Source organism: Manis javanica, chromosome 4 (assembly GCF_040802235.1).
Source record: "Manis javanica isolate MJ-LG chromosome 4, MJ_LKY, whole genome shotgun sequence".
NCBI classification, from domain to species: Eukaryota; Metazoa; Chordata; class Mammalia; order Pholidota; family Manidae; genus Manis; species Manis javanica.
The window spans coordinates 179,657,595-179,684,402 of NC_133159.1; the positions used below are offsets into that span (position 1 = coordinate 179,657,595).

The 26,808-nt window shown below is 43.6% G+C and overlaps 1 protein-coding gene across 7 annotated transcripts in view; it reads left to right on the top strand.

The window, feature by feature from the left end:
- The window catches only part of TNRC6C (trinucleotide repeat containing adaptor 6C), a 147,590-nt gene that overhangs the window by 80,439 nt on the left and 40,343 nt on the right, over positions 1-26,808 (top strand). For 6 of the 7 annotated variants that reach the window (XR_012130902.1, XM_073235987.1, XM_073235989.1 and 3 more), the window contains exons 5-6: positions 8,324-10,897; positions 25,257-25,472. Coding sequence is in view for 6 of the 7 variants with exons in the window: in XM_073235987.1 (XP_073092088.1) it covers positions 8,324-10,897; positions 25,257-25,472 (2,790 nt within the window). In the remaining variant the exon portion in view is untranslated. The remainder of the gene's footprint in view (positions 1-8,323; positions 10,898-25,256; positions 25,473-26,808) is intronic. The other variant, XM_073235992.1, reaches the window with a different exon arrangement.

Here is a 26,808-nt window from a genome sequence, read left to right on the forward strand (position 1 = left end):
GTATCATGGCAAAGTGATTGGACGATATGAAACTCAGTTATCTTTGACAAAGTATTAAGTGTTCCAAACTTGCTGATGTGCTGAAAATTAGAACCTTTTATTTTTAAAATGAAAAATATAAGGGAAAGGCTTCACTAATATTTACTGTATGGATTAACACTCAGCCTTCCATTGGTCATCTAATCTTGGGTCTCATTTTCCACATACGCTCATTTAGTTGTTTGTTTTTGTTGGAGCAGCGTTTGAAAGTAAATTGAAGATATCATGGCCCTTAAATGTCTCCTATTCACAAAGATGTCATCTTGTATAACCACAGTACAGTTATAAACTTAGGAAATCTAACATTGATATAATCCATTTATCTAATATCTAAATTTTATATAAATTTTACCAGTTGTCCCAATAATGTCTTCTTTAGCAATCAAATTATGTGTATTTGTTGATGCCCACCTCCCATAAATGGAAGATAAAATGATACAACTTACTACTTTACATTGTTTCTGATAGTAAAATAATTACTCAATGTAATGTATAGTGCCTGGTTTTTTAATTTTTGGTTTTTGCATTCATAATTTTCAAATAAATACCTACATCTTCCCCTTGGGCAGAGAGCTTTTAAATGCTAGAATAAACACAAGAATAACTTTTGTTTACTTTTCATTTACTCTTTGTATACTTTTTGTCTCTGTGTACCACCACTGAATTAATTTCTGGAGACCTAGTTTATGTTGCTGTCACTAAAGAACCATGAAGTAAGAAACAGTAGAACAGCTGAAACAGGAAAGAAGGAGAAAGGCACGGCAGTGTGTCTGGTTATGGCAGGAAAACATCACGTGCCGACAGCTGCAGCCCGAAACCGAACACGGAGGGGCCTTGCTCTCTGCCTGCCCCTCCCGGTGACAGGGCTGCTGGTTAGCCAGGAGCCTGGAGGCAGCTGCACAGGTGGAGGAAAAGAAACAGCTGCTTGGCAGTTTGCTTTAAGTAAAATGCCGTTGCTCCAAACTGACGTCTGTGGCTCTGTGACTTACCTTTGAAGGAAACAATGTTTTAGTAGTAGATTGGTAGTGCCAGCTGTTAAAAAAAAGGGGGGCAAAAACTGGCAGTCCTTGTCTTTGAGGAGTTTACAACCCAGAGGGAGAGACACATGGTGCCCCCTGAGGGGAGGGGTTTGTTCATCAGTGCCCCCATTATGATGCCCGCACCTGGGAAGCATTACATGATAGGTAGGTATCCTCTGAATTGGGCCTTGGCAAGCTAGGGCCAGAGCCACATCTGGCCCCCACCTGTTTTTGTAAATAAAGATTTGTTGGGACACAGCCACACTCATTTACATATTATTTATGGTGGCTTTTGCACAACAGAACTTCATAGTTGAGACAGAGACCATATGGCCCACAAAGCCTAAAATATTTACTAGCTGGCCCTTTACAGATGTTTGCAACTCCTGGTCTAAATGAGTTGAAAAGAAGACTTTCATAATGTGTCCAAGGGCCCTAACTGGGGAAAGAAAGCTTCTCAAGTTCCATCGAGGTGCCGCAGGGAAAAAGGCATTGAGTCCAGGCGGGGGACAGCTGCCTCCTAGGGCCCTGCTGTCAGGGTGGGGAGGGTGAGGGGCACTTTGAGGCGCTGGTCAGAGCTCAGGGCAGGGGGAGGGATGACATGAAAAGGGCGAGAGAGACCAGCCTCGTGGGCGGCCTGGAGCTCAGGCCTCCGTGTAAAGGCCCCTTTGAGGTGGTTAAGCAGGCATTTGTGGCCTGCGTGTCCAGGGAGGGGACGCGGGCCCGCTACTGAAGGCGCTGGAGAGGAACGTGGGGTGAGGGGTCCGCTGGGAAGCTAGCGTGAGGACCCCGTCGGGAAACGGGGGTCTGGGCTGGGAGGCGCACAGGGGCCCTTGTTCCTCACTCTGGGTGGACAGTTCTGGGGCCGGCCAGTGTGTGACGCCCAGGCCGGTGTCTCAGACACACTGTGAAGCACGGTGATCGCGCCCCGCCTGCCCCGCCAGGCTGGCGTGCTGCTCGTGCGCTCTTTGTCTACACCCTGCGAAGAACGAACGACTCTGCCTTTATCGCTGGGGCGGTCACTCCAGAAGGTGGACATGCCTGTCAGGAGCAGCCCGGCCTGCACTGGGACCTGTAGAAACCCGCATACACCTTGGTGTGGAGATTTTTTTTTGGTCCTAATAACTAATATTTTTCTTGAAATTTGGGATTTTTTAATTCATATAAATGAAAATTTCTCTTTCTCAGAGTATTATCTCCTTAATTCCAGGGTTACCCTTTGGTCCTTGCCTTTGTTGCCCTTGTAAAGCTCTAAAGACCTGTCTGTGAAAGTACAGAATTGCTGCCCTTATCAGTGCTACCAATTCACTGCTTTCCACCTAATTCTTCTTCTGCTGTCCGCCTTTCCAGGTTCAGCTGATACATCGATTCATTTCCAACCTTTTGTGTTAAATTCGTTGCCTACTATCTCATAGAGAAGCTTAGAAATTACTTTTTTTGAAGAATGTTATGGGATATAACTCAGATATAAAGATTTAGATTTTTCTCATAAACAACAATATTACCCCTACATTTTATCATCTAGTAATGTTGCCAATTAAATGTCTTGGCTCATTTTGTATTCATATTTGTTTTTCACACTTTTATATTTTGATTGTAAATATTTGTAGAAAATTCCAAAACAAAGTCGCCTGAGTGGGAGGGTGGCATATGTTGGAGTCATTTTACAGTATTTATTGACAACTCTGCATTTTATGGTTTTTTATCTCCAAACAGTGTGGCTCTTTGTCTTTGCCTCTGCTCATTTTTAAACAGTATAAGTTTGATTACAAAAATATCTTTGCTTTAATATGTGAAGAGAGGCTCAGCATTACTGATCATTAATAAGGAGATGCAAATATAAACCACAATGAGATATGTTTTGACACCCATTACAATGGCCATTATTCAAAGAACAGAAAATAACAAGTGTTGGCAAGGATGTTGAGAAAATGGAACCATCTGTATAACTGGTAGGAATATGTAAAATAGTTCAGCCACTGTGGAAGACAGTATGGAAATTCCTCAAAAAATTCAACATAGTTTTACCATATGATCCAGCAATACCACCTCTGGGTATATACCCCCACAAATTGAAATTTGTATGCTTATGTTTACCATCATTCACAATAGCCAAAATGTGGAAAAAATCCAAATCATCCATGGATGGATGAATGGATAACTAAAATACAGTATATCCACACAATGGGGTTATTGTTTAAAAGGAATAATCTTTTTAAAAAGGAAGGAAATTCTGACACATGCCACAAAATGGATGAATGTAAAAACATGCTAAGTGATACAAGCCAGTCACGAAAGGACAAATATTGTATGATTCCACTTTTAGGAGGTACATGGAATAGGGAAAGTCATAGAAAAGAAAGTAGCCTCGTGATTACCAGAGTCTGGGGACAGAGGGAAATGAAGAGTTACATTCAACAGGTGTAGAGTTTCAGTTTGGCATGATGGATAATGGTGATGTTTGCACAATATGAATCTACTTAAAACCACTGAATCATATACTCAAAAAAGGTTAAAATAAAAATTTTCATTTGTATATTTTACCACAATTAAAAAAAATAACTTTGCTTTAATCTTGTAGTTGAGATTGACCATGTCAATATGTTGCTTGGCATTTTGTGTGATTTTTCACGTTAATATAGTATATATAAGCTCTAAAAAGCATAAATTTTAGAGCTGAGAAACTTAAGGATTATTTAGTTCAACTTTGTCTTTCTAGAGTTGAGAAGTAACTTCGGATTGTTCAGCTAATCGGTGGCTTTAGCTGGAATTCAGGTTTAGTTTTATGTATTCTTTTATTTGTACAGGAAACATTTTTCATATGTGGCAAGCATGATGGATATAAAGCTAAAAGATACTATCTATGCCTCCACTTTCAGAAATTAGACTTAATTCAATGATCAGATTATTTTTTAATCACACTGAATCTCTTTGTTCTCAAAGTCATCACATTTTTCTAACAATAAAGATTTACTCATTACATTTCTACTGTCTAAGAACACACAGGTACTTTTTGGGGTTTCATATATGTCACTTCATTTGATAACACATTTAAGCATTTATTTTTTTTTGAAAAAGTTTCAAAATAGAAGAAAGTTTACAGAAAAGAATATGACTGTATCCACAACACAGATATAACATATTTTGCCTTATTTGCTTCAGATCTCTAATTCAGAAATGTTACTGTTATCACCCTCAACCCCATTCTTGTCTCCCTCAAAAGGAAAACCACCACCGCCATGTTTTAGTGTGAAACTAACTGTCTGAGGTGTGGAATGATGTCTCAGTGTTTAAAAGTGCACTTCTTGGTTACTAATGAGGTTGATGATTGCTCCATATGTTTGCGGCCACTCGGGTTTCTTCTTCTCTAAATTGCATCTTCCTGTGTTCTTCCCATTTTTGTTCTGTTGTTGGTCTTTGATCAATTTGTAGGAGTTCTTTATTCTGATCATCTGCTACCTGTTCTGTCTTCTTCCTATCTGTGGCTTATTTTTTAGCTTCCTTTTGTCATAACAGATGTTTCTAGTATTACTATAGTCAAGTTTATCAACTTTTTAAATGTTTTATATGAGAAAATAAGTGTCCCAGGTCACAGAAATATTCTCCTGTATTTCCTTACTAAGCTCACAGTGTTGCTGTTCATCATTAGGTCTTTGATCCGTCTGGAAGCTGGTTTTGTGAACGACACGAGGTGTGGGCGTCTCCTTCCATTTTTCCATACGGCTAGCTGGTTGTCCTGCAGGACTTGTTAGCCGGCCTTTCCTTGCTCCACTAGTTTTTTTTTTGTTGTTGTTATCATTAATCTACAATTACCTGAAGAACATTATGTTTACTAGGCTCCCCCTTCACCAAGTCCCCCCCACATACCCCTTCACAGTCACTGTCCATCTGCGTAGGAAGATGCTGTAGAATCACTACTTGTCTTCTCTGTGTTGCGCAGCCCTCCCTGTGCCCCCCATGCACAATACATGCTAATTGTAATGCCCTCTTTCTTTTTCCCCGCTCTTATCCCTCTCTTCCCACCCATCCTCCCCAGTCCCTTTCCCTTTGGTAACTGTTAGTCCATTCTTGGGTTCTGTGATTCTGCTGCTGTTTTGTTCCTTCAGTTTTCCTTTGTTCTTATACTCCTCAGATGAGTGAAATCATTTGGTACTTGTCTTTCTCCGCCTGGCTTATGTCACTGAGCATAATACCCTCTAGCTCCATCCATGTTGTTGCAAATGGTAGGATTTGTTTTCTTCTTATGGCTGAATAATATTCCATTGTGTATATGTACCACATCTTCTTTATCCATTCATCTACTGATGGACATTTAGGTTGCTTCCATTTCTTGGCTATTGTAAATAGTGCAGCTATAAACATAGGGGTGCACCTGTCTTTTTCAAACGGGAGTGCTGCATTCTTAAGGCAAATTCCTAGAAGTGGAATTCCTGGGTCAAATGGTATTTCTATTTTGAGCTTTTTGAGGAACCTCCATACTGTTTTCCACAATGGTTGAGCTAATTTGCATTCCCACCAGCAGTGTAGGAGGGTTCCCCTTTCTCCACAACCTTGCCAATGTTTGTTGTTGTTTGTCTTTTCAATGGTGGCGATCCTTACTGGTGTGAGGTGGTATCTCATTGTGGTCTTAATTTGCATTTCTCTGATGATTAGCGATGTGGAGCATCTTTTCACCTGTCTGTTGGCCATCTGAATTTCTTCTCTGGAGAACTGTCTGTTCAGATCCTCTGCCCATTTTTTAATTGGATTATTTGCTTTTTGTTTGTTGAGGTGCGTGAACTCTTTATATATTTTGGATGTCAACCCTTTATCGGATCTGTCATTTATGAATATATTCTCCCATACTGTAGGATACCTTTTTTGTTCTATTGATGGTGTCCTTTGCTGTACAGAAGCTTTTCAGCTTGATACAGTCCCACTTGTTCATTTTTGCTTTTGTTTCCCTTGCCCAGGGAGATTTGTTCATGAAGAAGTTGCTCACATTTATGTCCAAGAGATTTTTGCCTATGTTTTTTTCTGAAAGTTTTATGATTTCATGACTTACATTCAGGTCTTTGATCCATTTCAAATTTACTTTTGTGTGTGGGGTTAGACAGTGATCCAGTTTCATTCTCTTACATGTAGCTGTCCAGTTTTGCCAGCACCATCTGTTGAAGAGACTGTCATTTCCCCATTGTATGTCCCTGACTCCTTTATCATCTATTAATTGACCATATGTGTTTGGGTTAATGTCTGGCGCTCCACTAGTTTTTGATGCTGTCCTCGTTATCCATCAAGGACAGAAACACGTTTTTCAAACCTGACATAACTGAGTGTGAGTCCTTCAAACTGGGGGCCGAGCAATAGTCAAAAAGCATTTCACACAAACCCTCAAAGTAGACTGTTAACAAAGAGCTGATCCTTCTACAGTGTGACCTGTTACAAAATGGCAACGGTAATGTTACGTATTCTGGAGGTACTCTGGGCCTAGAAAGGAATGGGTTGGTAAGCCAGCCAGGTTGTTGACCTGCTTCCAGGGGTGCGTTACAGTGCGTGCTGTCCTAATCTAAGAGGCAAGGCCTGCCTCGCGGTAAGCCCTGTCTCTGGGGGAAGCAAGACCCCCCTCAGTGTCTCTGTTTTTTTACTCAGTCTTATTTTCTTTGTTAAAAGATGACTGGCTAATAATTTATCTCTTTAAATTAGTTATTATTTAAGCTGGTTTTTATAGTGTATACAAAGCCAACAGGGGAAATTGTCATAAAACCAGGGTTGCACAGCCAACCCTTAATATTTGGCTATAAAAGGCTTATTTTATAACAACTTAGATGCTTAAAGTTTTTGTTGCCTATCTTCATTTTTCCTCTGTAGTCTTCACCTGGAATTACTTACCTACATTGGAAACACCTAGAGTATAATTCTAAATTACATTCCTTTTAAATCAGGCAACAAAAATTGGGGTTTTTTTAAGGTAAATGTTACCTTTAGTATGTTCTTTCTAGTGATAGTGGTAATTCATTACGTACTTCCTCTTTTTTTTCATTTAGGTCCATCACATTTTAAAAGATATTTTCTTTGGGAAACCAGTTTTACTGTTCACAAGTATGGTTTTTTTTTTATTAAAATCAATTTTGACAAGAACTTGATGACGACAGGGCTATAAAAGAGGAAATATTTTATTGCAATTATCTGTATATCATACTATTTAAAGAAACTCTGTCAAGTGTCTCTAAATTGTATAAGTTTGCTGTATGTGTAGGTTAAATTAATGTTTTATATGACTTTTACTTTATTTTTGAGGGATACATACTTCAAATGAAGTCTGGAAAATTGATTGGAATAAAAGTTTGATTGCAGTGTTAGAAATACTCAATTAGGAAAGATAGGAGAAAGAAATAAAACAGGAGATAAGATGCAGATACCAAATACTAGATTCTTTAAATGGATCAAAAGAGTGACATAATATAAATACTATAGGAAGATAGCATGTAAATTTATTCTGGGGATCTCCAAAGAAAAGACTATGATTGAAGTAGAAAGCAAGCCTAGAAGAAATCCTTAGAGATCCAGGAAAATACCAGGTGTAAAGCTGAGAACATTTGTTATTAATGCACAGGAAACAGTGATAAGCCCTAACTGCTAGTAATGACAGATGAAGTAGCATAAACGTAATGAAACATTCTAACCCTCAGTAACCTCGATGACATACGGTAACATTTTCTTAATACCTCTTCCCTCTCTCTGCCGCCTTCTATCCTCCAGCGCCCAAATAATGGCTCTATTGTGTGACTGTGCAGTGCCTTTACAGTACTCTTCTAAATGAGCTGTGGTAGCTTTTATATAATACTGTACCTCTAGTTGAAGGACCTGAGGAGAACTACAAATTGTTTTCAGAGGTCCACGTGAACTTCATGTTGTCACCAGCATTTTCCAATAAGTCTGAGTATTTATAGGTGTTGCATAGTCAGATAAATTTCCAAACTGGAGCATTCCGGTTTAGCATCTTTGTTTACTACACATGCTTCCAAAGATGCTTAGCTGCTAGTGTGCATTGTGAATCTTCCCAAAAGAGTATAGTGTAATGGTAAGAATTAATATGGTTTTAGAAACATTCACTCAGTTTCAAATAGGAGCTATTAAGAAAACAAATAACTTTTTCCTTTAAGTAATTTTTTAGCATTTAGAATTGAAACCTTGAAATAAAGAGCTTCCCCCAAAGACTAGTTCACAGTTGATTCATTGACAAATGGGAGGAAAATCTAATTTTGAATTTGTTTAATCTTTTTCAGATCTCAGTCACAGTGGATTGGCGGATCATTATGAAAGTCCCCACTGGGGACAGCAGCCCAGTTGCAGAAGTGAAGCCAGCTGCAGCTGGGATAGAGCGATAATCGAGAGGCCCGACCAGGGGGCGTGGCCCGCCGTCCCAGGGACAGAGACTGAGCCTGCCTCAGAATGTACCACAGACACTGACTCTGCGTCCAACTGTGGCTCGGACACCAGTAGCATGGCTACAGGGAGTGCCCAGGGCAACTTCACGGGACACACCAAGAAGACAAATGGCAATAACGGCACCAACGGCGCACTCGTCCAAAGCCCTTCTAATCAGAGTGCCCTTGGAGCAGGGGCAGCCAGCGGGAACGCAGGTGCAGCCAGAGTGTGGGGTGTAGCCACAGGCTCCAGCTCCGGCCTCGCTCACTGCACTCTCGGCGGTGGGGATGGAAAAATGGACAGTATGATTGGAGATGGGAGAAGTCAGAACTGCTGGGGGGCTTCCAACTCCAATGCTGGCATTAATCTCAACCTTAATCCTAATGCCAACCCAGCTGCCTGGCCTGTACTGGGACATGAAGGAACTGTGGCGACAGGAAACCCTTCCAGTATTTGCAGTCCAGTCAGTGCCATAGGTCAAAACGTGGGCAACCAGAATGGGAACCCAGCAGGCACTCTAGGTGCTTGGGGAAACCTGCTGCCACAAGAGAGCACAGAACCACCAACGTCCACTTCTCAGCATGCGTCTTTCAGTGTACAACCTCAGAACCTTAGCGCGGACGGACCAAATAACACTAAGCCCGTGAGCACTCCCCCAAACCCTATCAGTGCAATGCAGACAGATGGACTGCCAAACTGGGGCGTGGCTGGGGGTCTGGGGACCACCATCCCGCCCCACCTGCAAGGCCTTCCTGGTGCTAGTGGGCCATCAGCTGCTCAAGTCAGTGGGGCTGGTGGTGAAGGAATCAACAGCCCTGTGTGGGGACTGTCCCCAGGTAACTCTGCCACAGGAAATAGCAATTCTGGGTTCAGTCAGGGGAGTGGAGACACTGTGAACTCAGCATTAAGTGCTAAACAGAATGGATCCAGCAGTGCTGTGCTAAAGGAAGGAAATGGAGGAAACGCCTGGGATTCGGGACCTCCTTCCGGACCTGGAATCCTCAGTTGGGGAAGGAGCAGTGCCACCACTGGCGTAGGTAACATCCCCTCGGGAGCCTGGGGCCACCCCAGCCGAGGCACCTCCAATGGTATGAACGGGGAGTGGGGAAAGCCCTCAAACCAGCATTCCGGGAGTGACATCAGCACGAAAGGATCAGCAGGGTGGGACAGTCCTCGTGTGAGCGGCCAGAATCCTGCCGGGCAGTCGGGCAGCGAGCTCGTGAACTCTTGGGCCAAAGCCGCATCTTCCGGAGCTCCGGCGAGCGAGGGAGGCAGCGACAGCTCTGGCAGCCACAGCGAAGGCAGCACGGGGAGGGACGGAGCGGACAGCCGCAGGCGAGACAAGGCGGCGGGAGACCCAGGGCACGTCCAGCTGCCAAGGAATGACCTCGACCCAAGAGTTCTGTCCAATACTGGTTGGGGACAGACTCCAGTAAAGCAGAACACTGCCTGGGAATTTGAGGAATCCCCCAGGCCTGAGAGAAAAAGCGACAATGGGACAGAGGCCTGGGGAAGCGCCCAGCCCGCAGACTCCGGGGGGAAGAGTGGTGGGGACAGCGCTGACAACTTGCCGGCGTCTGGGTGGGTCAGCTCGCCGCCGGCCGCTGCGCCCCCCAGTGCAGGCTGGGGAGATGGCAGCCACAAAGCACCGAATGGCCCAGGGGTGTGGGGGGACTCCGTAAGCTCTCCTGCTGCTAGTAATGCTGCTGCGGCCAAGAGCGGCCATGCTTGGAGCGGGACCGCAAGTCAGGAGGACAAGTCACCCACCTGGGGTGAGCCTCAAAAACCCAAATCTCAAAACTGGGGAGATGGGCAAAAATCTCATCCAGCCTGGAGTGCAGGAGGAGGAGATTGGGCCGATTCATCTTCTGTCCTTGGACACTTGGGGGATGGGAAAAAGAATGGCTCTGGATGGGATGCTGACAGCAGTCGATCAGGGTCTGGCTGGAGTGACACCACAAGGTCGGGGACCAGTGGCTGGGGCAATGGCACAAATGCAAAGGTGAATCCAGGGACAAACTGGGGAGAGTCTTTAAAACCTGGCCCCCCACAGAACTGGGCGAGCAAACCCCAAGACAACAATGTGAGTAACTGGGGAGGAGCCACTTCCAGTAAACAGACAGGGGCAGGGTGGATAGGGGGGCCTGTCCCTGTCAAACAGAAGGACAACAGTGAGGCCACGGGCTGGGAAGAACCTTCTCCACCATCCATTCGCCGCAAAATGGAAATCGATGACGGTACCTCAGCTTGGGGTGACCCAAGTAACTACACCAACAGAACTGTAAACATGTGGGATAGAAACAACCCGGGCGTCCAGAGCAGCTCCACGGCCGCCACCTCCACCTCCACGAGCAGCAGCACAAGCGTGGCCGAGACGCCGCCCACGCACCAGGCCAGCGCCGCACCGAACCGATCACCACTGCTTGGTCCAGGTACGGGAGGGACTGCGCAGTACTTGAGTCAGAACAATAGCATTCTCCCCTTATGTAGGCACATGCACTCCGACCCCTCCACTTTATGGCATTGTATGGAACTGTTACCCAAAGAGGGTGAATAAGTAGGGTTCTCAGATAATTTCCTACCCAAGAAAGGTATACTGAGTACTTTGAATAGGAAGGAGAGGAATGAGAAACCACATCCTCTTCAGGAAAGATTGGGGACCATTTTTAGTTTGCATTTACTGACAAAGTCTTCATTTCTTTATGTTATAAAGCAGTGGTTCTCAGCCCCTGCTTTTGGTACAGTACGTACAAGACAGGGGCCTGGAGATGCCGATCTCAGATCTCAGGTGTCGCTGGTCCGGAGGGAAGCCCATTCTCTGGTGGTTTGTAAAGCCCCTCAGGTGTTTTCTGATGTGTGGTTACCGCTGAAGTAAAGGTGTTTTAGTAATATATGAGTGGCATTACACAGTACAAGTCATGTTTCAATTACAGTTGAAAGAAAAACCCTAAAATTAGATTAAAACTTGTGTTTTGAGTTCCTTTTTTGTGCAAGGCACTCTACCAGATGCTATAGTGGAAAAGAAGGTGATAAGGTAGTCTAGACCAGAGCCTGCCTACAGGGAGTATGAATTGTGACAGTGACAAGGAACATGTAGGATGGACATGAGGGACACAGATAGAACTCGTCTGGGGTTTGTAGTGGGAGAACTAGCCAGAGCCCTGGGTTTCTTTCTACCTGTGGTACGAGTCTCACTGGGCTGCAGGCAGTCTGCCTATACAGTGCAGGGCAGCTCAGCTCACCAAATCACAGCGCTCCCCAGCGTGGGAGCAGTGGAAAGAGGACAGAGTCCAACCCAGGGCCTCCCCTCCTCTGCACACCAAGCGGCTGGATGCCTCTGCATAAAGGCCTGTGCATGGTGCAGGGCCCACCCCCCACCCCGTGTGCTGCTCTCCTGGCCACTCTGGCCCTTAAGTTCTTTTTTTTTTTTTTAATTTCTTATTAAAAAATAAAGTGTATTGTTGATATACACTCTTATGAAGGTTTCACATGAAAAAACAATGTGGTTACTATATTTATGCATATTATCAAGTCCCCACCCATACCCCAATCCAGTCACTGTCCATCAGTGCAGTAAGATGCCACAGATCCACTATGTCCCTTCTCTGTGCTGCACTGTTTTCCCCATGATTCCCCACGCCATGTGTACTAAACATAATACCCCTCAGTCCCCTTCTCCCTCCCTTCCCACACCCCTTCCCCTTTGGTAACCACTAGTTCCTTCTTGGAGTCTCTGAGTCTGCTGCTATTTTGTTCCTTCAGTTTTGCTTCGTTGTTATGCTCCACAAATGAGGGAAATCATTTGGCACTTGTCTTTCTCTGCCTGGCTTATTTCACTGAGCATAATGTCCTCCAACTCCATCCATGTTGTTGCAAATGGTAGGATTTGTTTCTCTCTTATGGCTGAATAGTATTCCATTGTGTATATGTACCACACCTTCTTTATCCATTCATCTACTGATGGACACTTAGGTTGCTTCCATTTCTTGGCTATTGTAGAAAGTGCTGCAATAAACATAGGGGTCCATCTGTCTTTTTCAAACTGGGCTGCTGCATTCTTTGGGTAAATTCCAAGGAGTGGAATTCCTGGGTCAAATGGTATTTCTGTTTTTAGTTTTTTGAGGAACCTCCATACTGCTTTCCACAATGGTTGAACTAGCTTACATTCCCACCAGCAGTGTAGGAGGGTTCCCCTTTCTCCGCATCCTCGCCAGCATTTGTTGTTCTTAGCCTTTTCGATGAAGGCCATCCTTACTGGTGTGAGGTGATATCTTATTGTGGTTTTAATTTGCATTCCCTGATTAGTGATGTGGAGCATCTTTTCATGTGTCTGTTGGCCATCTGAATTTCTTTGTAGAACTGTCTCTTCATATCCTCTGCCCATTTGTTAATCGGGTTATTTGCTTTTTGGGTGTTGAGGTGCGTGAGTTCTTTATATATTTTGGATGTTAACCCCTTGTCGGATCTGTCACTTACAAATATATTCTCCCATACTGTAGGATGCCTTTTTGTTCTGTTGATGGTGTCCTTTGCCATACAGAAACTTTTTAGTTTGATGTAGTCCCATGTGTTCATTTTTACTTTTGTTTCCCTTGCTCGCGGAGATGCGTTCAGGAACTGGCCCTTAAGTTCTTCGTGGACCAAGCCGCAGCCAGCCACCCTCCATTTCTGTAACTGCTCATTTAGCTTTGTTCTCTGCGATTTAAGTTCCGTACTGCAGAATTTCAAACATTTGCCTGTAGTTATGTCTCATCTGCCCATTCTCCAGGAAATAGTCCTAGCTCTTTACAGCTGTTCCTTATAATCATTGTTACAAATCCTTTTTGTTTTCATCTGAAAAACCTGTAGCTTGTAAGGGTCCTTGTTCCCAGAACTGCTACCATTACGATAAGTATGGTTTAGAGACTAGAACCTCCCTTGCTCCTAAAATGACACTCCTCGTAATGTATTCCAAGTTCATTTAGCCACTTTGAGCCATGTCACACTAACTTTTCTTAAATTGAGCTTAAAATCTGAAATCTTTGTTTCTGCACACTCTGCTCTGAAGCCCCTTGTCACACAGGACTGTTCTCTTGCGGTTGGTTGCTTGGTCCCAAGTATAGAACTTTGTCCCGAGTAGACCTTGGATTCCAGTCCCCCGCCTGTTGGGAGCCTTTTGAACCCTGATTCTGTACTCAGCATATTAGTTATTCCTTCTGGTTTTTAGCCATTCCTAAATTTTGTAAAAATACCATAAAGACAAGACTACAGATGGTCCTTTCCTTATGGTCACTTACTCAGTCATCTTATATTCGGAAGTGAATTTCCAGCCAGAACCCTACGAGGGAGTTTGGAAAGTGTCGTGTTTTAGCGTTGAGCCTCTGTGGCACAGGGAGGCCCATAGAAGACATGGAGTGACTGTCGAGGGCCTGTCGACTGCAGAGGTTTGGGTGAACAGAATTGTTCAGACATCAGACATCTTTGAAACAGACGTGAGTAGAGAATCTGAGGTGCACCCTCACCGCCTTGCACCAAAGCGCCCTCGGAAACCCAGCTGGGGCTGGCTCCTCCATTCCTCTGCCTCTGACCCAGCTCCCAACCTCCAAGCTGCCTCCATCCTGTGATTTATGACCACCCAATACAGCCCTAAAGTTTGTACGGTTTCTCATGTTCTCATACCCGCCTTCTACATTAATGCTCCCCAGACCAGTAGCTTTGTCCTTTTACTTGCCGTATACTCATTCATACTACATTTTTGAGCACTATCGTGTGCTCCAAACAGCACACAGATGCTCAGGATATCACAGTGTGAAACACAGGAGTTCTGCCCTCTTTGAACCTCCATTTGGACAGGAAGGCAGGTACCCAGACAATTACTATACGGTGCCCAACAGCCACAACCAGGGAAGTACAGCACATTGGATGGCCCCTAACCAAGGTTTTGGCCATGAGGGGCCAGGGGGACCAGACACAGGGTGATAGCACCGGTGAGTGTTTCAGATAGATGGGCTGGCGTGTGAAACAGCCTAGAGGAGGTGACATGGCGGAGGAACAGAAAGGACTTGAGAGTGGTTGGCACGTGGGGTAAGTGATGGTGGGTGACAGGAAGGCCTTGCAGAGAGGCCGTGCTGAGCAAGGTGGGCCAAGGTCTTTCAGACCACTGAAGGGGTCAGATTGTGTCCGGAGGCCTGGGGAGCCAAAGAGGTTCTCAGCAGATGTAGAGGGGTCAGGCGTATTTGTGGGATCATCCCTGTGACAAAATTAAGAATGGATTTGTGGGAGGCAAAGCAGGAGAAGGGGATCTGAGCGTGGCTGATGTCTTGGAAGACATGGAAGCTGTTTGGATATAGGAGCAAACAGGGCTCAGAGCCTGGCCGGTGGGCAGGTGACTTGGTGCTCCGTGACACGTCCAGGAGCCCAACAGGAGGCATGTGTCCCATGGAGGCGATCACAGAGGTCAGGTATAGAAGACTGGGTCTCAGCCAGAGGCCAGCCTGAGGATGAGGATGCAGCCGTGTGAGAGTGGCGATGAGTACAGGGGCAAGGTCAAGAGTAGGGGTTCTGTTTAAGATGGTAGAGTTTTGAGCATGTTTAAAAGCTGATAGAAAGGAGCAAGCCGAGAGGAAGAGTGGATACAAAAGGCAGGAGATCCCTACGTCCAGTAGGGAGGGCACTTCCTCCAGCTCCTAAAGGGGGCTGAGGTGTCTGAGGCCAGAGGGTGAGGGGCACTTTCCAGTAGTCTTGTTTCTTGAGGACACCAGCCTAGAGAGGTAACAAAGGAATGGAGAGCTGACAGGGTTCCAAAGGGCTGCTGGGCAGTGAGCAGGACCTAGAGACCAAAGTCGTGCAGTGGATACACATCCATGTATTTGACATGCTTTTAGGATACAGCATGTGCAGGCAGTACTCTGGTTTGGGGGATACATCCAGGAATGAAGCAGGCAGAAGCCCTGGCCTGATGGGGCATGCAGTCTAGCGGGGAAGGCCTAGACTCTGCGTAGTTAGCAAGCACGCACGGAGCAGCTCAGGAGGTGAAGGTAATGTGGGAAAGGAAGGCCAGGAAGGGGAGCCGGAAGGCAGGGATTGTCACCTTGCACAGGTCAGCCAGGCAGGGGTCAGCTTTAGGTCTTTGTGGACACGCAGTAGCTGAAATGCAGGGGAGCCGCCTCCTTCCTGTGTGCAGTTTGGGCCCCAGTCCCCTCCAAGGCCCTCCCAGGCCACCCGCTGGGCATGATCCTGCCTGCCTCCTCTCATACTCCTGGCAATTCACGCTTACTTCCTGAGCCACCACCTCAGGAATCCTTTACGGAGCTCAAGGCTCTACTAGCCTCTACATGCACTTCAGTGTCACCAAACCAAAGGTCACCTGGCAGTCCGTGGGCTGCACCTGGTCCCACTAATGTGCCTTTTTGGCCCACATCTTTTACTTATATGAATCATCATTTTTTAACACAAGTGCTCACATAAAATTCCAGATTTCTGGCTGCTTTTGGAAACCTGGAAGTCTGACACATTGGATTCACATGGCAGCAATCCACCAGAGTGCCTCCCTTTGGGGAGGGCCTGTGCTTCCTGGCTGCCACTCCCAGCCCACCCCAGCCCCAGCCCCTCGCCCCCAGCACCGAGGCTTGTGAGCAGCGGCCTTGCTTGTCCACCTTGTGCTGTTCTTACCATGGGCCTATAACGTTGGCTGCCTGGCTCCCAGGGGTACTGAATTTGCCTTTCCTATTTTTTACTAATATAACATTTCTAGGTATTCAAATTTTCTTGCAAAGTACTTGAGGCAATGAGGGGAAGCAAGAAGGAAGAAAGGTGATTGATGCCAGAAATGAAGGGATGTAAACATTAAGACAAGGTATAGTCCAGTGGGAGAGGCCAGTGATAGAACAGTCAGCAGTGTGGCGAGCTCTGTAGGAACGGTGTGCAGAGCTGCTCTGAGAAGAATTGAGAGTTAAAGTAACTGTCGTGCCCCACCCACCCCAAGACTTTCTTCTGGAAACCTCGTCCACAGCTCTTCCTCACAGGCCGCAGGCTGATCCCCTTGCTCTCCTGCTCGTCATCTCCTGGAAAGCTCCCGCTGAATTGCGCTGTGCCGGCCTTGGGGCCTGGTGGTCAGGGGTCTGACAGTGCGATGGCCACACATCTTCATGTGTCCTCTCTGGTGATCCTTACGGCCCCTCAGGCCTCATCTTAGAGATGTCAGGTAGCTTACGGAGGGCACACATGTGCTGAGCAGGTGGGGAGGTCTCTGAGTGTGATAGATGCCTTGCCTGTGGCTATTTCTAAAATGTTAAATCCGGGACACCCCACAGAGATTGGTACCACATTGCATTTGTGAATTTTTTCCTGTTTATTGTTACCCTTAGAATCTGCTGTTACTGGTTTTTAGTAGATGGGGTTATGGAGTAAAGAATGTGAGCTTTACCCTGGATGAAGCCATTCCTGTTTAGTTAGTCCAAAATCATTCTCTCATATATGAAAAATATTTATAATAATATTTTTAAAGAAGTGCACATATTATCACTGAACGTAAAAGAAGGAAAAGTTACCATGATCCTACCATGGTAACTATCCAGCTTCCCCTTCTCCCCCCCAGCCCTGGGCCTTGGGTGTGTGATCTCTGTAGTTGCAGCAGTAGTGTAGAAGCAGTTGTGAATGTTGTTTTACCACTTAACAGAGAAAAGAGTTGGGGAAGTTTTTTCTGTGTGGTAAGCCCATATGCAGAAACTCTGGCAGGCTTAGTGTGCTGCACCACATACAATGGGGTTACGGAGTGAAGTTTTCATTTGTAGTATTAGTCTCTCTCTGTCAGACGCAGAGTAGCTACACTGAGGCATTTTCCCTGCCCTGCATAGCCTGTGACATTCAGGTCTCAGTCCCGAACCAAGCTTGCCATTGCCGAGTTCACCTTCTGAGAAATTGTGGGAGAGAGAAGCCCACCACTGTCCCCGCCCAAGGGCCAAGCCCGTGGGCCACTAGACCAAATTGCTTCTTGGGCCAGTAGACGGGCAGTCGTGCTTTTGCAGCACTTCCCTTTCCAGTGACAACAGGAAGCCAATTCCTTCAGATCGTCGCCATTCACCACAAGCATCAGCCTGGCCCTCCTTGCAGGGCGCTGTGGGGTCTGGGCAGCCTGGATCAGTAAGGAGAGCAGCAGCCAGCCACTGGGCTGTGGCTTAGCTAGTGACATGAACACCTGCACAGGCTGGTTTTCATAAATCTGCTGGATCCCCCACTCCTCACCGCCATACCCATGTGACAAGTACCTGATGAAGTCTCTGTTTCCTACAGAGTTACTCTTCAGCAGGTATTCTGCACATCTGCTGGCCTATTGCTCATCTTAAAGTGTTTACCGACGTCAGAGTTTGGTTGTTAAATTGTTTATTAAATGGTTGATCATTACCACTTAAGGGTATTGATCTTTGTCTTACAAATATTGTTTCTCAATTATATGGGGTTTTTTTTTGGTATCCTTAATCTACAATTACATGAGCAACGTTGTGGTTACTAGACTCCCCCGATCATCAAGTCCCACCCCATACCCCATTACAGTCACTGTCCATCAGTGTAGTAAGATGCTATAGAGTCACTACTTGTCTTCTCTGTGTTGTACTGCCTTCCCTGTGCCCCCCGCTACATTATGTCTGCTTATCGTAATGCCCCTTTTCCCCCCTTGTCCCTCCCTTCCCACCATCCTCCCCAGTCTCTTTCCCTTTGGTAACTGTTAGTCCATTCTTGGGTTCTGTGATTCTGCTCCTGTTTTGTTCCTTCAGTTTTTTTCATTGTTCTTATGCTCCACAGATGAGTGAAATCATTTGGTACTTGTCTTTTTCCGCCTGGGTTATTTCACTGAGCATAATACCCTCTAGCTCCATCCATGTTGTTGCAAATGATAGAATTTGTTTTCTTATGGCTGAATAATATTCCATTGTGTATATGTACCACATCTTCTTTATCCATTCATCTACTGATGGACACTTAGGTTGCTTCCATTTCTTGGCTATTGTAAATAGTGCTGCAATAAACATAGGGGTGCATATGTCTTTTTGAAACTGGGCTCCTGCATTCTTAGGGTAAATTCCTAGAAGTGGAATTTCTGGGTCAAATGGTATTTCTATATTGAGTTTTTTGAGGAACCTCCATACTGCTTTCCACAATGTTTGAACTAATTTACATTCCCCCAGCAGTGTAGGAGGGTTCCCCTTTCTCCACAACCTCGCCAACATTTGTTGTTTGTCTTTTGGATGGTGGCCATCCTTACTGGTGTGAGGTGATATCTCATTGTGTTTTTAATTTGCATTTCTCTGATGATTAGTGGTGTGGAGCATCTTTTCATGTGCCTGTTGGCCATCTGAATTTCTTCTTTGGAGAAGTGTCTCTTCAGATCCTCTGCCCATTTTTTAATTGGACTATTTGCTTTTTGTTTGTTGAGATGCGTGAGCTCTTTGTATATTTTGGGTGTCAACCCTTTATCAGATGTCATTTATGAATATATTCTCCCATACTGTAGGATGTCTTTTTGTTCTACTGATGGTGTCCTTTGCTGTACAGAAGGTTTTCAGCTTGATATAGTCCCACGTGTTCATTTTTGCTTTTGTCTTCCTTGCCCGGGGAGATATGTTCATGAAGAAGTTGCTCGTATTTATGTCCAAGAGATTTTTGCCTATGTTTTTTTCTAAGAGTTTTATGGTTTCATGGCTTACATTCAAGTCTTTGATACATTTTGAATTTACTTCTGTGTATGGGGTTAGACAATGATCCAGTTTCATTCTCTTACATGTAGCTGTCCAGTTTTGCCAACACCAGCTGTTGAAGAGGCTGTCATTTCCCCATTGTATATCCATGGCTCCTTTATCATATATTAATTGACCATATATGCTTTAGTTTATATCTGGACTCTATTCTGTTCCACTGGTCTGTGGGTCTGTTCTTGTGCCAGTACCAAATTGTCTTGATTACTGAGGCTTTGTAGTAGAGCTTGAAGTCAGTGAGTGTAATCCCCCCAGCTTTATTCTTCCTTCTCAGGATTGCTTTGGCTATTCGGGGTCTTTCATGGTTCCATATGGATTTTAGAACTATTTGTTCTAGTTCGTTGAAGAATGCTTTTGTTATTTTGATAGGGATTGCATTGAATCTGTAGATTGCTTTAGGCAGGATGGCCATTTTGACTATATTAATTCTTCCTAGCCAAGAGCATGGGATGAGTTTCCATTTGTCAGTATCCTCTTTAACTTCTCTTCAGAGTGTCTTGTAGTTTTCAGGGTATAGGTCTTTCACTTCCTTGGTTAGGTTTATTCCTAGGTATTTTATTCTTTTGATGCAATTGTGAATGGAATTGTTTTCCTAATTTCTCTTTCTGCTAGTTCACCGTTAGTGTATAGGCAAGTGACAGATTTCTGTGTATTAATTTTGTATCCTGCAACTTTGCTGAATTCAGATATTAGTTCTAGTAGTTTTGGAGTGGAGTCTTCAGGGTTTTTTATGTACAATATCATGTCATCTGCAAATAGTGACAGTTTGACTTCTTCTTTACCAATCTGGGTGCCTTGTATTTCTTTGTTTTGTCTGATTGCCGTGGCTAGGACCTCCAGTACTATGTTGAATAGCAGTGGGGAGAGTGGGCATCCCTGTCTTGTTCCCAAGCTTAGGTGAAAAGCTTTCAGCTTCTCGCTGTTAAGTATGATGTTGGCTGTGGGTTTGTCATATATGGCCTTTACTATGTTGAGGTACTTGCCCTCTATACCCATTTTGTTGAGAGTGTTTATCATGAATGGATGTTGAATTTTGTTGAATGCATTTTCAGCATCTATGGAAATGATCATGTGGTTTTTGTCTTTCTTTTTGTTGATGTGATGGATGATGTTGATGGATTTTTGAATGTTGATCCTTGCATCCCTGGGATGAATCCCACTTGGTCATGGTGTATGATCCTCTTGATGTATTTTTGAATTGGGTTTGCTAATATTTTGTTGAGTATTTTTGCATCTATGTGTTTATATGGTTTTTATATGTCCAGTTTTATAGAAGTAAGTGCTACAGTACAATCATTTTTGTCCTATTCTTGTTATGTTGCTACTAGTTTTCTTATGAACCTGAGGAAAACATTAATTTAGGAAATACAATATAGCTTCATAAACTGGATTGTTTGGGTCTGTTTCAAACCCATTCTGGAGACAGATCACAGTGATCACCCAGAGGTGAGTCCCCAGGCCCGCCTTCGATCAGAGATGGCAAGCTAGGAAGGACTCACGAGGTTGGGCTTCACACAGGTGCCAAGGTGTGTATGCTGGCATGGCACAGCATCCCCATCTCGGTGCCCCAGTGACCAGTGTGAATGTGAGCCAGACATGCACGCCCTCCGTGGCACACAGCTGTTAAGTCTTTGGAGAACCAGTGTTTTGACAATTAGTGGAAATGTGGCCAAAAGGGAGAAACTGCAAGCATAGCATTTACTTATGTTTCTAAGGGAATGAAAGCAGATCCCCAAAATACTTAGCAGCCTAATTATCTCATGCACTTAGAAGGAAATATTCTAGGATGCTTAAAAATCCATTTGTAGGTGCAGGAGAACCTTGAATACTAATTAGCAAAACTAGATGAATCACAGATCCTCACAATAAACTCTTATTCTGACAGTGAGAATGAGAAGGAACCTCCAAAGATGGTTTCTTCCATCCCTGAACTCTCAGTTTCACCAAGACTTCTGGGTAATTTGAAAGGGTTTGAGGCTGGGGGTGGTGAGGGGTTAGAGAGATCACTGTGCAGTTAAGGGAGTGGCCCCCGTGAAGGTCATTATGGACTTGATCTGAGCTAAACAGCATCACAATGCTGTCAGGAAATCTTGCCCTGGGTTATATCTTCCAAAAGTGTATGGAAGTGAAATACTTGTATCATGTGCCAATCAGAAAACCATCTGTTAATGTTGATCTTATTCCAGAATACCTTTTTATCCATCTTCCTACCTGTTCTCAGCATCTCAGGGAGGTCTCCCAGTAGCCAGCACCGGGCATCTCAGCTATGCCGAAGGTGGTTGCTATAGTGAACTTGTTCAAGCTGGGGAAGGTGACAGCCAGAGGCAAACTTTACTTTGTATTTGGGTACTTAATCTAGTGATAATATATTTGCATTATCACTTAGTTTTCTGGCACTAATTTTATAACCAACAGCAGAGATTGTGTGAGTTAATTATTAAAGAGGCATATCACCCATTCAATCAACTAAAAACTTCAAAGGAATTAGATTTAGGAATCCTCTGCCTGGGTAGCTAAAACACATATGTATGTTGTTTCTCTTAAGTGTCCTTGAAGAGCCGCAGCTAGAGAGCCTTGTCCTTTCTGCAAGACTCCCTGTCCTGGCAGCTGAGGTCATCTTTGGTGTAAAAAGGATACCAAAGATAGAGTCACCTGCAAATGGAATGAATCAGCAGGATGCTGTTAGAGTTCAACGGTTTTCACACCATAACTTTAGGAATCTTGTTGACCTCTCCAGCTAGAGTAATTGTTTTAAGCACCAAGCAGATATTACTTTTTAAAAGAGGAATGTCCTAAGCAGTTACGCTCTTCGTGTGTATGGGATTTTTCCTGGGTTTGGTTTGGTTTGGGTGTTTTTACTTTCCTGGGTTTGGGGGGACTTGGTTAGTGCACTGGAGTCTAAAGAGAATCAGGGAGTCAGAAGTCCCACTAAAAAGGACTTGCCTGTCTGTGCAAGTCCTGGGAATATACACAAAGGTTCTCGCTTTAGGTCCCTTCAGTTCAAAGTGAATAAATGAATAAGACCAGTAAAAATACAGTTTGTACACACACGCATACCAATAAGTAAAAGTTAGTATATTTTAAATAAGTATTAATGCACTAAAATAAAAACTAAGAAGAAATTTTTTCTGATACCTACCCTCTGTGATGACGCAGTAAGGCAGGCAGAAGCAGCTCCCCTAATAGGCTGCTGGGCGGCTCGGGGCCACGTGATCAGCTTTTGAAAGGACGCTTATCTATAAACCTCAAGTGGAGTGCCCTGACTTGGAAAGATAAGTTTGAAATAAATGCTCACAAAACAAGGCATTCTGAAAAGGACACTTGGCCATCTGACTAAGCAAACTCTTCTGTATAAAAGCTTCACTATGTGAATAACTGTGTTGATTTCAAATACGAAAAATTAATTGCTGCAGCTTCCAATTCTGCTCTGTCCCTCCATAAACCAGTAGCCAGACAAGCATTATGGTAAATTTACATTAAGTTTAAAGGCCGTTGGTGTGAACAAAATCCCATCTCATATTTAAGTGAAAACCTAAAAGTGCCAATCACGTAGCAGGCAGACAAATGCTTAATGAATTGAATTTTTAGCCCTTTATCTTTCCTTCGCTTAATTATAATTTCCCATTTTTAAAATGAACCTTTCTTCCCAAAAAGGACTGCCTATCACACTTACAGAACTATACTTAACTGTAAGTATATCTGTGGAACAAGGTAGAATTGATTTCTTATTCCACAGAAGGAAGAGCGCCATCTACTGACTTAACTCTGTAGTGCTGCAGGTGCCAATGGTTGCGTTGGGTAGAGTCTCTCTCAGTTCCATTTCCTGTCCTTATATCTGCGTTTTGTTCATTTTTATACCAGTCTTCTGGGTGTATACCACTTAAGCACTTTGTTTTCTCCATTCTGATAGAAATGAAGAATACATATTTAAAATGGAATGGAATTAACATTCTGGTGTCATTTCATTGTTGCTGTTTTATTCCCAATGCTGTATTTGTTAACAAGGGAGATAGATTGCTGAACTCCACAGTGCAGAAATATTTTGCCAAAAGCAGTAGTATTGGATGGACCACTTTTTTGAGTGTTTTAGATGTAAGATAGAAATTTGTTCTGTCTCATTAAGCCCAACTTAATATAAAGTTATTAACAAAAAGGATACCAGATTCACTCCACCAGTAATCACTGAACAATGGAGCTTTACTTATTTTCATGGTATGCATTTAGAATTGTTTTCTATTTCCTGAAAATACTTGCTTTGCATCAGAATTATCTAGTGTGCCCCTTGGCATCTCTTCTAGAGCCTGGTGATACAGAGATGATGTATATGTTAGTTGGACACTGTAGGTGAATTCCTGCCAGAGATCAGCTTTAAATGGAAATGGTGTTTTCTTGATTTTTGAGTAAGCAATTATTCCATTTATTTCTAAGATTTTGAAACATGCTGCTTATAGAGCATTTGCCTTCTATGTAAAAATACTTTAGACATTTCTGCTGCTTTAGCAGGAATTAAGAACTCTATAAAAATTAACTGTAATTGCCATAGTCTTAGTATTTATTCTTAGCTTTGACTTAAGTAATTTCTCATATTGCCTTTCAAAAAGATGGGAGTATAAGAATGACAAATATCTGGCGAATTACTTACTTGTAGTAATTCAGTATTTTTACAGCTATTGGCCTTTAAATTATTTTATCTTCCCAAAACATCTACACTACAACTTTGGTCAGCTTTCGTCCTGATTGAGTTTTGTCCTTTAATTTATAAAACTACCTCTCCCAATATACATTGTTGTTTTCTGTGTAATTATAGGTAATATTGTAGTTAGCAATTGCTGACAATAACTGAGTAGGGCTAACTTTCCTGTTATTGGCAATCGTTTACATAATATATTGCTCAACATAGAGCTTGCAAATTAAAACGATTCATGGGTTACATATCCTCCTGTCATTAATCAATCTTATTACATTTTATTAGAATAAAGAACATCAAGGGAACTGATTCCGTTCTATTTTTAGTCAGGAAAGCAATGTTTCATGATTGGGTCGGTAATACCCATGTTGTAACCAGATAATTTAAATTTGTGGCTAATTACATTTTATGCTTTCTTTTTTTAGTTAGCATTTATAATAGTCATATTTCTCTCTCTAAAAAACTCTAGCCACCTGAAAATTACAACTGATACAAGCTGTCGGTATGACTGTCAGTTGTGTCAAGTGAGTTTAGGGGCAGAAAAAAAAAATGACCAAAATTGAGGTTGATTTGGGAAAATGAAGGTCAGAAGTGGAAGGGCCAGGAGATCCTCACGTGCCCTGGTCCCGTGAGCTCTAGTGTGCCTGGGGATAGGAATGCCGTAGCCTTCTGGTTTCATTTCCTCATGTACCTTCACTGGGTAACAGTCCCAGATAAGAGTGCCGTGGCACCAGGAGTGGGCAGAGGAATGAAGGAAGAATTCCCCAAAAGCCTGGCAGTCAGTGTGCCTATTGGCACCACTCTTGTCCGTAATTCCTCCCGTCTGTCCCCATCTTTAAGACAAATGCCTCAGCTCCTCCTCAGCTCACCAGGTGGTACCTGAGACCTGTCTGCATTTTACTTTACCTGTACATGTTTAATCTGCCCTCTGCCCCTTTCTTTGCCAGGAGCAGAGAAAGATGGTTGGTCATAAGAAGGAATAATTTTTAGTGTAAATTTTCAGTTTATAAAATGTTAGAACACTGTAACATTTCTTTTAGATGGTTACATATAACAAAGTTAAAAGGCTACTTTTTAAACATTAGTTTTAAGCTATTCTTTTAAACCCTGTTATGTTACAAATACTGTGAATTTAATAGTTGTCAATATTTAATGGATTTCCGATTTTAATTTGTATGGGGATCAGGACTGAGGAAATTGCAACTTTAGAAAGCTAAACAAATCAGATTAGATTTAGTATTGTCTCCTTTTCACTTTCTGCTAAAAGCCATCCTACAGATAGATTATATGGAAATTATTTGAACTTGAAATCCCCGTTTCCACTTTCTCAGTTTCACTTGTGTTATTTTCCCTCTCCCTGGGTACCCTTTTCAGTTTCCTCAGGCTGGGGAGAAATGCCTAATGTTCATGCAAAGGCTGAAAGCTCCTGGGGGGAGCCATCCTCCCCTTCTACCCTGGTAGATAACGGCACAGCAGCGTGGGGCAAACCGCCCAGCAGTGGCAGCGGGTGGGGGGACCAGCCCACCGAGCCAGCCGTGACGTTTGGAAGAGCTGGCGCTCCCGCTGCCACCCCAGCCCTGTGCAAGCCAGGTAAGCCCGCCCTCGGCCTGCCTGATTTAGCGGTTTAGAAATGGGTCAAAGTATTTTATTTACGGGGATAATTTTCATTGAATTTTAAGAATTAATTTTCTAAGGATAATTACCTCATTTTATTTACACTTTAAGACCAACATTAAATGAAGACTATAAAGAAGTATTTGCTGTGTCTGATACATAACACAGAGGAGCTTTTAACAGAAGTCCGTGCCCTCTCCCTGCTTGGTACTATAGTAATATCCACACCTATGCAGCAGCATTCTTGGTACCCACCACTTCAAACTATTTAAACTGGCTGTTTCACTGAGCAGAGTAGATGAAACAAAGCATGCCGTTTTTCCTTGTTGTGAGAGTAGGTTTTAAAACAGATTACGTCACAGCACTCTGACGCTTCTTGCCTTGCCTGTCTTATACAAAAAATTCTGCTTTGGGTATCCCAGGTTTATGCTTTTTCTTTTGTTTGAAAAAGAAAAGAAAATCATGCTGTATTTTCCTCCCGTTATCCAAAAGTGTAATAAGTATACATATAAAATATGCATTCTTACAGTTGTCCAGGTCGTTTACGCAGTGGAATTCTGTGATGTCTGAGTGTTTTGCAATAGGATACTTATGACATTAGCATGAACGTTAAGTTGCCGATTTAAGACTGATTTTAGAATTAATTGTTCACATGGCTGTAGAAGCTTCATATTTCCTTCGGACATCATTACACATCTTAAGTCTTAAAACACGATACTGGTTTTGTATTTTGTTACTTGGCTAACACTTGGTGGTTTGCTCCTTGCATCTGCCATTCTGCTGGATTATTTATTCTATTCATAGACCTTCTTGTTAAAATGTAAAGGATGAGGGAGCTTCTGGGTGTTTCGATTCACATGCTTTTTGAGGCAGTACATTTGTCATAATGATTTGTCCTTGGAGGCCCAGCTAGACACCTGTCCACCTTGCAAGCACCCTATCTTCATTGCCCTCCAAACCCCAACTAACTCTGCCATCACCTGATCTTTGACCTTTTCCAGGTTCTCCCAAGAAGTGGAAATTTGGAGTGATATTTACACCAAAATCCACTTTGTATTTTAAGAAAGGAGAAAAATAATATCCCGAAATACAAGCTTGATATTTAGCTCCTAGTCCCATCTGCCTAAGGCCTCAGCTGTCTCCATCCTGTTATTCTGGGAGCACCTCCTGGGAGCCTGTCAGAAACAGACTGTCGGGCGCAAGCGCAGACGTGCGGCGCCTCACGATCCCCGGGTGGCGCAGGTGTGGTCGCCTTGGAGGAGCACGGGTTCACATGACCGACGGCTGTGGGTTTGGATCAAGCAGTGATTAA